Genomic DNA, 13,330 nt, shown 5'->3' on the forward strand with positions numbered 1-13,330 from the left:
ACTGAACTTGATTTCATATCGTCTATGGATTTCGTGTGACCCGAGTGATTACTGATTGACTGTCTCAGTGTCACCTGCGAAAAAAACCAGTCACGTTTTAGAAAAGAAAAGAAAAAAACATCCACTTTCAAAGCTGCTTCATAGTAACGAGGGCATTGATGGAAATGTAGTGGAGTGAAAAGTACGATATTTGTCTTTCAAATGTAGTGAATTTAAAGTCATAAGTTTCCAAAAAATAATAATAATACTCAAGTAAAGTACAGATACTCAAAAAGTGTACTTAAGTATCGTACTCAAGTAAATGTACTTCATTACTGTCCACCCCGATCGTACACAATGATCAGGCAAGAAATTCAGTATCTAAAGCTTGCCTTTTGGAGTTAGAGCTCCACTTACAAGGCTAATGTTGCTCACAAGCAAGGAAAGCCGATAGCCTGGAATTTAGCACTGTGCAAAGTCCATTCTTTCATGATCACACCCGGACTGAGTTGTTTAGGATACCGTACTGACACGGTTATCTCGAAGAATGGCCAAAGTAGATTTGGATCGCAATACAGTTCGGAGTTTTTGTGCAAAACGATCGTGAGCCGAACAACAGCTGCTCAGAGGAGTGTGTGATAATTTAGGCACACAATTTGCCAAGTGCGAAATTTAAAGTTTCATTTTTTCAGTAAGTGGACAGCGCGGTGGTGTAGCGGTTAGCACTGTCGCCTCACAGCAAAAAGGTTCAAAGTTTGAGCCCAGCAGCCGACGGGGGCCTTTCTGTGTGGAGTTTGCATGTTCTCCCCGTGTCTGCATGGGTTTCCTTCGGGTGCTCTGGTTTCCCCTACAGTCCAAAGACATGCGGTTAGGTTAACATGGGGTGGCCTTAGACTGAGGTGCCCTTGAGCGAGGCACCTCACCCCCAATTGCTCCCTGGGCGCTGTTAACATGGCTGCTCAGTGTTCTGGGTACAGTGGGGCAAAAAAGTATTTAGTCAGTCACCAATTGTGCAAGTTCTCCCACTTAAAAAGATGAGAGAGGCCTGTAATTTTCATCATAGGTATACCTCAACTATGAGAGACAAAATGAGAAAAAAAATCCAGAAAATCACATTGTCTGATTTTTAAAGAATTTATTTGCAAATTATGGTGGAAAGTAAGTATTTGGTCAGTAACAAAAGTTCATCTCAGTACTTTGTTATATACCCTTTGTTGGCAATGACAGAGGTCAAATGTTTTCTGTAAGTCTTCACAAGGTTTTCACACACTGTTGCTGGTATTTTGGCCCATTCCTCCATGCAGATCTCCTTTAGAGCAGTGATGTTTTGGGGCTGTCGCTGGGCAACACGGACTTTCAACTCCCTCCAAAGATTTTCTGTGGGGTTGAGATCTGGAGACTGGCTAGGCCACTCCAGAACCTTGAAATGCTTCTTACGAAGCCACTCCTTCGTTGCCCGGGCGGTGTGTTTGGGATCATTGTCATGCTGAAAGACCCAGCCATGTTTCATCTTCAATGCCCTTGCTGATGGAAGGAGGTTTTCACTCAAAATCTCATGATACATGGCCCCATTCATTCTTTCCTTTACACGGATCAGTCGTCCTGGTCCCTTTGCAGAAAAACAGACCCAAAGCATGATGTTTCCACCCCCATGCTTCACAGTAGGTATGGTGTTCTTTGGATGCAACTCAGCATTCTTTCTCCTCCAAACACGACAAGTTGAGTTTTTACCAAAAAGTTCTATTCTGGTTTCATCTGACCATATGACATTCTCCCAATCCTCTTCTGGATCATCCAAATGCTCTCTAGCAAACTTCAGACGGGCCTGGACACGTACTGGCTTAAGCAGGGGGACACGTCTGGCACTGCAGGATTTGAGTCCCTGGCGGCGTAGTGTGTTACTGATGGTAGCCTTTGTTACTTTGGTCCCAGCTCTCTGCAGGTCATTCACTAGTTCCCCCCCGTGTGATTCTGGGATTTTTGCTCACCGTTCTTGTGATCATTTTGACCCCACGGGGTGAGATCTTGCATGGAGCCCCAGATCGAGGGAGATTATCAGTGGTCTTGTATGTCTTCCATTTTCTAATAATTGCTCTCACAGTTGATTTCTTCACACCAAGCTGCTTACCTATTGCAGATTCAGTCTTCCCAGCCTGGTGCAGGTCTACAATTTTGTTTCTGGTGTCCTTTGACAGCTCTTTGGTCTTGGCCATAGTGGAGTTTGGAGTGTGTCTGTTGAGGTTGTGGACAGGTGTCTTTTATACTGATAAGTTCAAACAGGTGCCATTAATACAGGTAACAAAGAAGAAGTTGTTACAGGTGTGTGAGAGCCAGAAATCTTGCTTGTTTGTAGGTGACCAAATACTTATTTTACCGAGGAATTTACCAATTAATTCATTAAAAATCCTACAATGTGATTTCCTGGATTCTTCCCCCCATTCTGTCTCTCATAGTTGAAGTGTACCTGTGATGAAAATTACAGGCCTCTCTCATCTTTTTAAGTGGGAGAACTTGCACAATTGGTGGCTGACTAAATACTTTTTGCCCCACTGTATGTGTGTGTGCTCATTGCTCACTGGGTGAAATGCAGAGAGGAATTTCGCAAGTGTATGTGTGATGAATAAAGTTCTTTTTCTTCTTCTAAGCGCCAGTGAAACACTAAAGATTAAATCTCGACATAAAATGTTTCGAGAAAGAAGAATTTTATTAACTATCCCTTTGATAGCAACAATTTAAAATGATGATTCTAGTATGAAAAACATAATTTATGAACATTTTATTTTATTCATCCTGAATAATAACTGGTGGGGAAAAAAAGGGCCAGCATGGTGGTGCAGTGGTTAGCACTGTTGCCTCACAGCAAGAAGGTTCTGGGTTCGAATCTCATGGCTGATGAGGGCCTTTTTGTGTGGAGTTTGCATGTTCTCCCCGTGTCTGCGTGGGTTTCCTCCGGGTGCTCTGGTTTCCCACACAGTTCAAAGACGAGCAGATTGGGTCAAATCCACAGCTCTCAGTGCATATAGATCGAGGAGGGTTGTGTCAGGAAGGCTGTAAAAGCTACGCCACATTAAATATCTGGAATAAATCCGCTGTGGCGACCCCTAACACAAGCAGCCGGAAGAAGAACTGGTGGAAAGCACACAGATTTCTTTTCGACTCGTTGCATTTCCTGCAGCATTTTCACTGTGAGTCCCAGCTGAAGGAAGAGTCAGAGTGGAGGGCGGGCCTTAGAGGATGAGGAGGAGCCTTAGAGTTCAAAGGGAGGGGCTTGGATATGAAATGATGTGGAACACTAGAGCGCAGATCTGGGAAAGAAGAAGAAGAGTGTGAGGAGAAGAACGTAGTGGAGGCAGCGTCATGAGTAGGCGGAGCTTGCCTGGAACTTTCCAAAGGAGGCGGGGCAGAGGCAGAGGCAGGATGAGGAAGAGCACAGAGTTCACCCTGACTGTGGGAATGAGGCGAGTGTGGAGACTGAGTGGTGGTTACGGTGTGCAGATGAGGGTCTGCGTCAGTGTGAGAGGGCGCAGCGCATGTGTCTGCGTCGGTCGTGGTGTGTGCTTGTGTGTTGCAGTGCGAGTTTCGGTGACGGCGTAGCACTGCAGTGCGTGTGAAACCTTTCCCACAGGTTTCACACACGTACGGACGCTCACCTGTGTGTGAACGCACGTGCCGCTGGAGGTCACCTGACCCGGCGAAGCACTTACCTAAAAACAGAAAACAGACCACCTTAAACTGTCACTCTTTCAGTGGCGTCAGCAATGTTGATACTAATGAGTCACACCAAAACAGTGTCTCTATTGTCAGTGACTCTATTTTGTCTTTTTTTTTTTTTTTTTACATTCAAGTCAGTTAAACAGCATGATCTAGTGTCAAATATCAACCACGTTAAAAAAATCATCTAAACAATCAAGTGACAAAATCAGATTTTGCTGGTAAATCACTGGAAATGAGATTTGGGCTAGGGGTCTGAGTATCCCCAAGGTGCATGAACAATCAGGATGAAACTGGGCAGATATTTCCCAGTTAATTCTACAATACATGGTGAAGTGGATGGTTTGGATTACTGACCAGAAGCAGGATCAGTGTCGTGCTGAAGACCTGATGTGTCCTACAATAAAGCTGATCAAATTACTGTTGTGATGGTCGTGACTCACCGCAGGTCTGGCAGCAGTACGGTTTCTCTCCTGTGTGTCTCATTGTGTGTTTGATGAGTTTTCTCTGCATGTTGAACGACTTGCCACACTGATCGCAGATAAACTCTTTTTCCGAACTGTGCGTCTTCTTGTGCTCCTTCAGATTGCTGAGGTTACCAAAACCTACACACAATTTCAGTTTTTCTGTTAGAACCTCCTGTTCAAAAACAGGACCTGATAGAAACACAGCACTTGTTTTATTTGACAAGAATCAGTAGAGAAGCAATGTTAGTCGGGAGTCTTGACACTGTTCTTATCTGTGAGATGTACCAGAGGGAATGGATTAGAAAGATGACTCATCTTCCTGGGGCATGCTACAGTATGTGGCTTTGGAGATTAGTGCAAGAAGTATGAGCCCATAGTATTTGTATCTGCTGTGTTCAGTGTTGTACTCCATCCATCCATCCATGATCCGTAACCGCTTGTCCTGTGCAGGGTCATGTGCCTGTCCCAGTTGACTATGGGCAAAAGGCGGGATACACCCTGGACAAGTCGCCAGATCGTCGCAGGGCTGACACATAGAGACAAACAACCATTCACACTCACGGTCAATTTAGAGCCTCCAATTAACCTAACCTGTATGTCTTTGGACTGTGGGGGAAACCGGAGCACCCAGAGGAAACCCACGCGGGGAGAACATGCAAACTCCACACGGAAAGGCCCCCCGCCAGCCAGTGGACTCCGACCCAGAACCTTCTTGCTGTGAGATGACAGTGCTAACCACTGTGCCACCGTGCCGCCCAGTGTTGTACTCAACTATACGATTTTAGTCAATTAAATCTAGTCCTTTTTCCTTCAATTTACCCAGTATGTTCTTTTATTAAGTTTCTAAAAAGCAAAAACAACAACCTCCTGAGGTTAAGTCCTTATCTTTAAATGCACATTGCTATTTTGCGCTTCCTAAAAGTCCAAAGGTTCCCATCTCCTTCTTTCAGCTTTACCCAAACCCCTAACCCTAAACCAAACAATGCTAACAACACATTAAACACACATCTCCAACCTGAAACATATTGACTTGTCTCTGCATTTGCATTCAGATGATTTGTTTTTGTTTTTTTAAATCCAAAGCAAGGGCAGCACGGTGGTGTAGTGGTTAGCGCTGTCGCCTCACAGCAAGAAGGTCCGGGTTCGAGCCCCGTGGCCGGCGAGAGCCTTTCTGTGTGGAGTTTGCATGTTCTCCCCGTGTCCACGTGGGTTTCCTCCGGGTGCTCCGGTTTCTCCCAAAGACATGCAGGTTAGGTTAATTGGTGGCTCTAAATTGACCGTAGGTGTGAGTGTGAATGGTTGTCTGTGTCTATGTGTCAGCCCTGTGATGACCTGGCGACTTGTCCAGGGTGTACCCCGCCTTTCGCCCGTAGTCAGCTGGGATAGGCTCCAGCTTGCCTGCAGAACAGGATAAAGCGGCTAGAGATAATGAGATGAGATGAATCCAAAGCAACTTGCCCTTGAGGGTTAAGGACCATGCATAACAATGGCAGCTTGGCGAAACTCAGGGTTTGAACTCACAAACTTCTGATGAGTAGCCCAAAACTTTAACCACTGAACTACCACTTCCCATTTGCCACTGAGTGCTACACTCACCAACCACTTTAACAGGAAATTGTTCTTGATTCTAAGACAGTGGCTAGCACTGTCGCCTCACAGCAAGAAGGTTCTGGGTTCGAGCCCAGCCTTTCTGTGTGGAGTTTGCATGTTCTCCCAGTGTCTGCATGGGTTTCCTCCAGGTGCTCCGGTGTCCCCCAGAGTTCAGACATGCGGTATGGTTAACATGGGGCAGTTGTGGCCTGAAGGTTGGGCTGAAGTGCCCGTCAGCAAGGCACCTAACCCCCAACTGTTCCCCGGGTGCAACAGCATAGCTGCCCACGACTCTAGCTATGTGTACGCGCGCGTATGTGTGTGTTCACTGCTTTAGATGGGTTAAATGCAGCGGACAAATTTCACTATGTGCTTAAGTCTGTGCTTGAGTGTACTTGTGATAAATAAAGATTGGAGGAAAAAAAAAAAGATCCCTGTTCTTGGCTACAGGAGTGAAACCCAATGCGGTTTTCTGCTGTTGCATGCTGAGATGCTTTTCAGCTCACTACAGTTGTAAAGAGTGATTATATGAGTTGCTATATCCTTCCTGGCTGCTCAAACCAATCTGGCCATTTTCCTCTGATCTCTTTGAATCAACAAGGCATTTGTTTCCACTCACAGAACTGTCGCTCACTCAACTCAATGTTTTTTGTTTTTCGCACCATTCTGTTTAACCTCTACAGACTGTTGTATGTGAAAACCCCAGATCAGCAGTCTCTGAAATACTCAAACCAGTCCATCTGGCTCAAACCGACAGCCATGCCACAGTGAAAGAAAGTCACACTTTGAGATCACAATTTTCCCCGTTCTGATGTTTGAACATTGTGAACATTAATTGAAGCTCTTGATTTGTATCTGCATGATTTGGTTCATTGTGCTGCTATCGAAGGATTGGCTGGCATCAAACAGCAGGTGGATGAGTGTACCTCGTAAAGTGGCCAGTGGGTGGACAGGCATCACAATAATATCGCTGTATTTGACTATATTGATAAAGTTATCAATCTAGCCAATCATGGGCGTCTGTGAGCTCATGTGTGCGGAGGTGGGCGGATAGCGCTTTCCTTTGAATGCGTTACGCTGCCCCTGACACTTACATACATTCACATACTTTTACCACTCAAAAATCTGTAAATATCAAGTAGTCCAATTGACACTGACAAGTGTAGTGTGGCCCCTGACTTCAAATGAGTTCGACCTCCTTGGCTTACAGTGCTCAGCGTAAATGAGTGCACCCCCTTTGAAAAGTAACATTTTAAACAATATCTCAATGAACACAAACAATTTCCAAAATGTTGAAAAGACAAAGTTTAATATAACATCTGTTTAACTTATAACGTGAAAGTAAGGTTAATAATATAACTTCGATTACACATTTTTCAGTTTTACTCAAATTAGGGTGGTGCAAAAATGAGTACACCCCACAACAAAAACTACTACATCTAGTACTTTGTATGGCCTCCATGATTTTTAATAACAGCACCAAGTCTTCTAGACATGGAATGAACAAGTTGGCGACATTTTGCAACATCAATCTTTTTCCATTCTTCAACAACGACCTCTTTTAGTGACTGGATGCTGGATGGAGAGTGATGCTCAACTTGTCTCTTCAGAATTCCCCATAGGTGTTCGATTGGGTTCAGGTCAGGAGACATACTTGGCCACTGAATCACTTTCACCCTGTTCTTCTTCAGAAATCCAATAGTGGCCTTAGATGTGTGTTTAGTCATTTTGGAAAAGTGCACGATGGCCAAGGGCATGGAGTGATGGTAGCATCTTCTCTTTCAGTATAGAGCAATACATCTGTGAATTCATGATGCCATCAATGAAATGCAGCTCCCCGACACCAGCAGCACTCATGCAGCCCCACATAAGGACACTGCCACCACCATGTTTCACTGTAGGCACCAGGCATTTTTCTTTGTATTCCTCACCTTTGTGACGCCATACAGTTTTGAAGCCATCAGTTCCAAAAACATTTATCTTGGTCTCATCACTCCAGAGTATAGAGTCCCAGTAGTCTTCATCTTTGTCAGCATGGGCCCTGGCAAACTCTAGGCGGGCTTTTTTGTGCCTGGGCTTTAGGAGAGGCTTCTTTCGTGAACGGCATCCATGCATGCCATTCCTCTGCAGTGTACACCGTATTGTGTCATGGGAAATAGTCACCCCAGTTTGGCTTTCTACTTCTTTAGATCACTGCAGTGAACTTGCATGCCGATTTTCTTCAACCCTTCTCATCAGAAGACGCTCCTGTCGAGGTGTTAACTTCCGTGGATGACCTGGACGTCTCTGCGAGATGGTTGCAGTTCCATCTTTCTTAAATTTTTGTACCACTTTTGTGACAGTGTTCTGACTGATAAGTAAAGCTTTGCTGATCTTCTTGTAGCCTTCACCTTTGTGGTGTAATGAAATTATTTTCTTTGGGGAATTCTGAAGAGACAAGTTGAGCATCACTCTCCATCCAGCATCCAGTCACTAAAAGAGGTCATTGTTGAAGAATGGAAAAAGATTGATGTTGCAAAATGTCACCAACTTGTTCATTCCATGCCTAGAAGACTTGGTGCTGTCATTAAAAATCATGGAAGCCATACAAAGTACTAGATGTAGTAGTTTTTGTTGTGGGGTGTACTCATTTTTGCACCACCTTAATTTGAGTAAAACTGAAAAACGTGTAATCTAAGTTTATATTATTAGCCTTACTTTCATGTTATAAGTTAAACAGATGATAGATTAAACTTGATCTTTTCAACATTTTGGAAATTGTTTGTGTTCATTGAGATATTGCTTAAAATGTTACTTTTCAAAGGGGGTGTACTCATTTACGTTGAGCACTGTATATCTGAGCAGTTCATTTGCATGAATGGTGAGACGTGTGTTCACCTCTCAGCTGCGTATATGAGGCTGCGTGCCAGGGAGAATCTCCATTTGGGTCTGATAGAGGATTTTTTAATGCTCAATTATACATTTGTCGTGACTACATTTTCGTATTTTCTTATCTATTGGCAACAAATACAAACATCACTGCAAAACCCAGCAGGCAAAACATCAACAGGGAAACTCATTATGAACTCTCATGCTGTTCAGTAACATCTACTCACTTTAGCCTTGAACACAGCTCGGTGCTGACAGAAAATCCTAATGAGCTTTACTTTGCTGCTGGAAAAACTCCAACGAGCATCTACAAAACAGTGTTTTGGGTTGAATAAAACGTATATCATATGCAAAGGTGGTGGTATAAATGGGCTAGTCGAGCTAAGCCACCTTCAAAAGCCATCAATATACAAGAAAACAATAAAGATTCATTTGTAGTATCCACATCAGATTACTTCTTGGAAGTGAAAGCCTTAAAGGTAGACTGCCTTTGAGATTTTTCAAGTTTAAGTCATAACAAGAATTTTCCCTGACACCCAATTATTTTGTTTCGTGGACCAAACGCGACTGAATTCGAATCACAGACTTCCAATTTTATTATTATTTTTTTTAACAGAACAATTAATGAATTTAAGGCCACATGGCCTGAAATTCTCCACTATTTTTTCCTGATTCACCATGATATACAGTACAAGATACTACGTCATGCATCACGTGGTGGGCTTTCCCCGTTCGAGCAAGGCATTGTGGGATACAAATTTGAAACAGGAGAGAAAAACGGAGGACGCGAATGAAACATGAACGACCGACTACAGTAACGGAAAGCGAGAAGAAAAGACGTTATCTACAAAGGAAAGGAAATGCAGGACCAAACTAATAAATAAATATCGGCGGTCAGCGAGCACCTCGGTGTAATCAGCTGTTCGTTTCGCAACAGAATGATGTAACTGTCAGTGCACGGTCAAGGTAAACCTGTCGATGGCAGTAATGCAACACTGGATGCCAGCCCAAAAGAAGAAAACTAAGGGTCGACTGATAATCGGCCTGGCCGATATATCGGGCCGATATTCTGCATTTTTAGGGTTATCAGTATCGGCCATAATTTCCACCGATATGCCGATAACATGCCTTTTTGCAGCCATTTCGTTCCTAACGCGACTGTCACTGCACGTCCTTTCCTGCACTCGCCTCTCTGAGTTCAAGAACACAGTCCCGCCCACCACAACATCTGATTTGTTTGGCACAAGAGATATAGCCAATCGACACGTGTAGCTAAACGCTGTGAACTGTTTCAAGGCGGCCGTACGGGCACTCGGGCAGAAACGGCACAAGGGATACAGCCAATCAACACGCATAGCTAAACGCTGTGAACTGTTTCAAAGCGGCCGTATGGGCACTCGGGCAGAAGCAGATCCCACTTCAAGGTAAGGACATGCTGCTTTTGCCGCAATAAGTCACAAACACACAAGTTGCAAAAGCACAACATCATTATATGTTTACATTCTTCATCTACTACTCGTTAAAATTGTCCATGTGCATCTGTGTAGCCAGGCAAACTTAGCTTACGAAAGGAAGCACTTGAATTAACCTACAACCAACTAGTCTCGCTGAAACTACATGTAATGCTTCCTTCACTACAATATAATCCTCCTAAATTGGGAATATTAGGCTTGGGCATTAAAAGCATTAGAATGTAGATGGTTACTTGTTAAGTTGTTACATAATAAGGAGTGATAGCCTACTTTATGTTTGATTTTAATTTTTAAAAAATGCTGCAGGCAGCTCCCTACACTTGATTTGTTATTTAAAATCTACTTGAAGTTGGTAAGTCTTACTTAGTTCTTATTGTAAAAGAACTCAGAGTGTATTTTCATTTATTTTCCACTGAAAATGGTGAGCTGTAATATAGTAGGGAGTGATTTATTTTTTTATTGGTGAATATTTATTTTATTATTATTTTATTTCTCATTTTATTCTAACTAATGTTTGACTTTATTGTATAAATGCTGCTGGCATCTCCCTGCACAAAATTTCATGTTCAATTTTACAATTAAACATACATTTCATGGATATGAAGGTCTGTGTCAGTGTGTGCTATGTTTAATTTCATGTGAATTATAATGTTTACATTTATCGGTTGCACATATCGGTTATCGGCATCCCAATTCCATAATAATCGGTATCGGCCCTGGCCCTGAAAAAAAACATATCGGTCGATCCCTAAAGAAAACCCAAAAGAAGAAGAAGGTAAACCTGTGCATGCACACACGGATTTCCTCGGTCTGCTTGACTGTGCGAAGCGAGCGATTTCATGCACATTATTTGCTTGGGAATCCCCTCAAATTAAATAACTTCCCAGCCACAGAATGGCCTGATAGTTTGTGAGATATTACAGAAATAAACATATATCATAATGACCAAATTTCAGAGGGAACTAAATTTCACCGATTTTATGAAATCGAAAGGCCGTCTCGCTTTAAGAAATATGATTTTGGACTTTTCTGGAATCATGTGCAACAGTATACCGATGGCTTGAAGAAAAATATACAGAATGGTACAAAGAAGGGACTATTCTTGGGTTTCAGTCACGTGACTTTTCTTAGCGATTTCACTTCCGGTAAAACAGCTGGTGGTCTAGCACAGTGGTTTTCAAAGTGGGGGCCGCCAGGGGCCGCTAGGGGGGCCTCAGAAAGTTGGAGGGAAGATAACAAAAAATTGTGAAAAATATATATATTTTTTAAATAATTATTATTAAATATATTGTAAATAGTTTTTTAATCATTATTATAAAATATAATTATTAATATTTCATACATTAATACATCATATCGAAACGTTGTTTGCCATGCTCATCTCTCCGATTGCCTGTGACGTTGCGGTTTGCGCTATTTATCAAGCTGCTTTGCTCCTCAAGCTAGCGTATTGCTAGCGCAAAATGGACAGGTTTTCGAAGAAGAGACCGAAGGAACAAACCAACAGCTCTGCGAGGCACTGGTCACAAAAAGGATGGATAACGAGTTGAATCAGGTACTACAGGAGGTTATACAAGTAGTGAATTTGATTAAAGCCTGTCTCATGAAACACAGACTGTTTACTCTGCTTTGTAATGAGATGGGCGCTCGTTTTGAGGGGCTGCTGCTTCACTTGAACGTGCGCTGGCTGTCACGGGGCGCAGTTTTGAACCGTGTCTATGAGCTGCGGAGGGAGGTTGCAGAGTTCCTCTCATCTGAAAAGCATCAGCTGGCAGATCGGTTCACCGATGCAACCTGGATCCGCAAACTTGCATACATGTCAGACATTTTCCAGCATTTAAATGTACTGAATCAAAGCATGCAAGGACGTGACACGTACACACTCCAGGTGCAAGACAAAGTGCGTGCTTTTTCCAAAAAGATCATGCTGTGGTCAAACAAGCTCCAGGAGGGAGTTACAGAAATGTTCCCACTACTTCACCAGGAGCTGCTGTCATGTGATGATTTGGGCCCCGTCTCTCCATTGATCCAGTCCCACCTGGAGCACGTCCAAGGATATTTCAAAGACTATTTCCCTGACCTCGAAAACACACATTTAAACTGGGTTAGGAACCCCTTTGCCCCCGGTGTCGGTTCTAGTCTGGACTTAGTCACAGGAGGAGCTGATTGAGATGACAAACTCAGGGGATTTAAAAATGGACTTTGAGGCTCTTCCCCTGTTTAATTACTGGCTACATGTAAGAAAGGACGATCCCAGCTTGGCTGACAGGGCATTGAAATGCCTTCTCCCTTTTGCAACAACCTACTTGTGTGAGTCTGGCTTTTCAACGTTAAAGGTACTCAAAACCAAACATAGAGCACGTCTACATGTGGACAACGACATGCGTATGGCACTGACGGAGATTAAGCCCAGGGTTGACAAACTATGTAGGAGCCACCAAGCCCATCCCTCCCACTAGTGTAAACCGTCTGTCACTCCCAGACACACACACACACACACACACACACAATTGAGAGTGGTTTGATTTCTTTTGTGCGGTTCTTATCAACAGTTTGTTGAAAAGTTTATTGTTCAGTGCGAAAATAAATGTGTTGAAAACATGTTAGTTAATAATATTCTTATGCTAAACAAATGTAACAATTATTGAATATCGAATAAAAGTAAGAGAAAACATTCTAAAAGTTGATGTTTCTTTACATATTTTGTAGCATTGTCTGTGGATTTGCAAAGGGGGTCCCCGGCCAGAAGTTAATGCTGTTTGGGGGGCCTTGGCATGGAAAAGTTTGGGAAGCCCTGGTCTAGCAAACCAAAACGGCTACCGGAGTGCAAACAACTAGCGAAAACTTATCAGAGTATGCTCGTAATCTAGAAGCCACTGCTCGCTTTAGATATATTCAGAAGATTGCTATGTGCAATGGAATCGACCCCTACAGTCTGGGAAAGAAGGATTTGTCATACGATCTCGAAAACTACCCTTCAGTCGAGTTCCCCGACATCTCCAACTATCTGGTGTTGCAGACGTCCTTCTAGACCACAAAATAGATGAAAGCGTGGAAGAGTATGGAGGCTTACAATTTTTTTGTACATGGCTGGGTGAAGGACCTCGCTGTCAAGTCGCTGCCGAATGAATCCTGTATTGTTTTTACCCGTGTAAGTATTTTTTTTAAGCTTTTCGTTCGCATCTTTACAACGAAGCACTGCGAGTTGAAGTGTAAACAAACAACAGTTTGCTTGATTATCAC

At 43.2% G+C, this 13,330-nt stretch overlaps 1 protein-coding gene across 3 annotated transcripts in view; it reads right to left on the minus strand.

Annotated features, from left to right (window-relative positions):
* Nucleotides 1-2,707: 2,707 nt before the first annotated feature.
* The window catches only part of zbtb49 (zinc finger and BTB domain containing 49), a 34,431-nt gene continuing 23,808 nt past the window's right edge, over nt 2,708-13,330 (minus strand). For all 3 annotated transcript variants that reach the window (XM_060901258.1, XM_060901257.1, XM_060901260.1), the window contains 2 exons: nt 4,134-4,295; nt 2,708-3,683 (listed from right to left, as the gene is read on the minus strand). In XM_060901258.1, coding sequence (XP_060757241.1) covers nt 3,160-3,683; nt 4,134-4,295 — 686 coding nt within the window. In that variant the 3' untranslated portion in view covers nt 2,708-3,159. The remainder of the gene's footprint in view (nt 3,684-4,133; nt 4,296-13,330) is intronic.

Source organism: Neoarius graeffei, chromosome 20 (genome assembly GCF_027579695.1).
Source record: "Neoarius graeffei isolate fNeoGra1 chromosome 20, fNeoGra1.pri, whole genome shotgun sequence".
Lineage (NCBI taxonomy): Eukaryota > Metazoa > Chordata > Actinopteri > Siluriformes > Ariidae > Neoarius > Neoarius graeffei.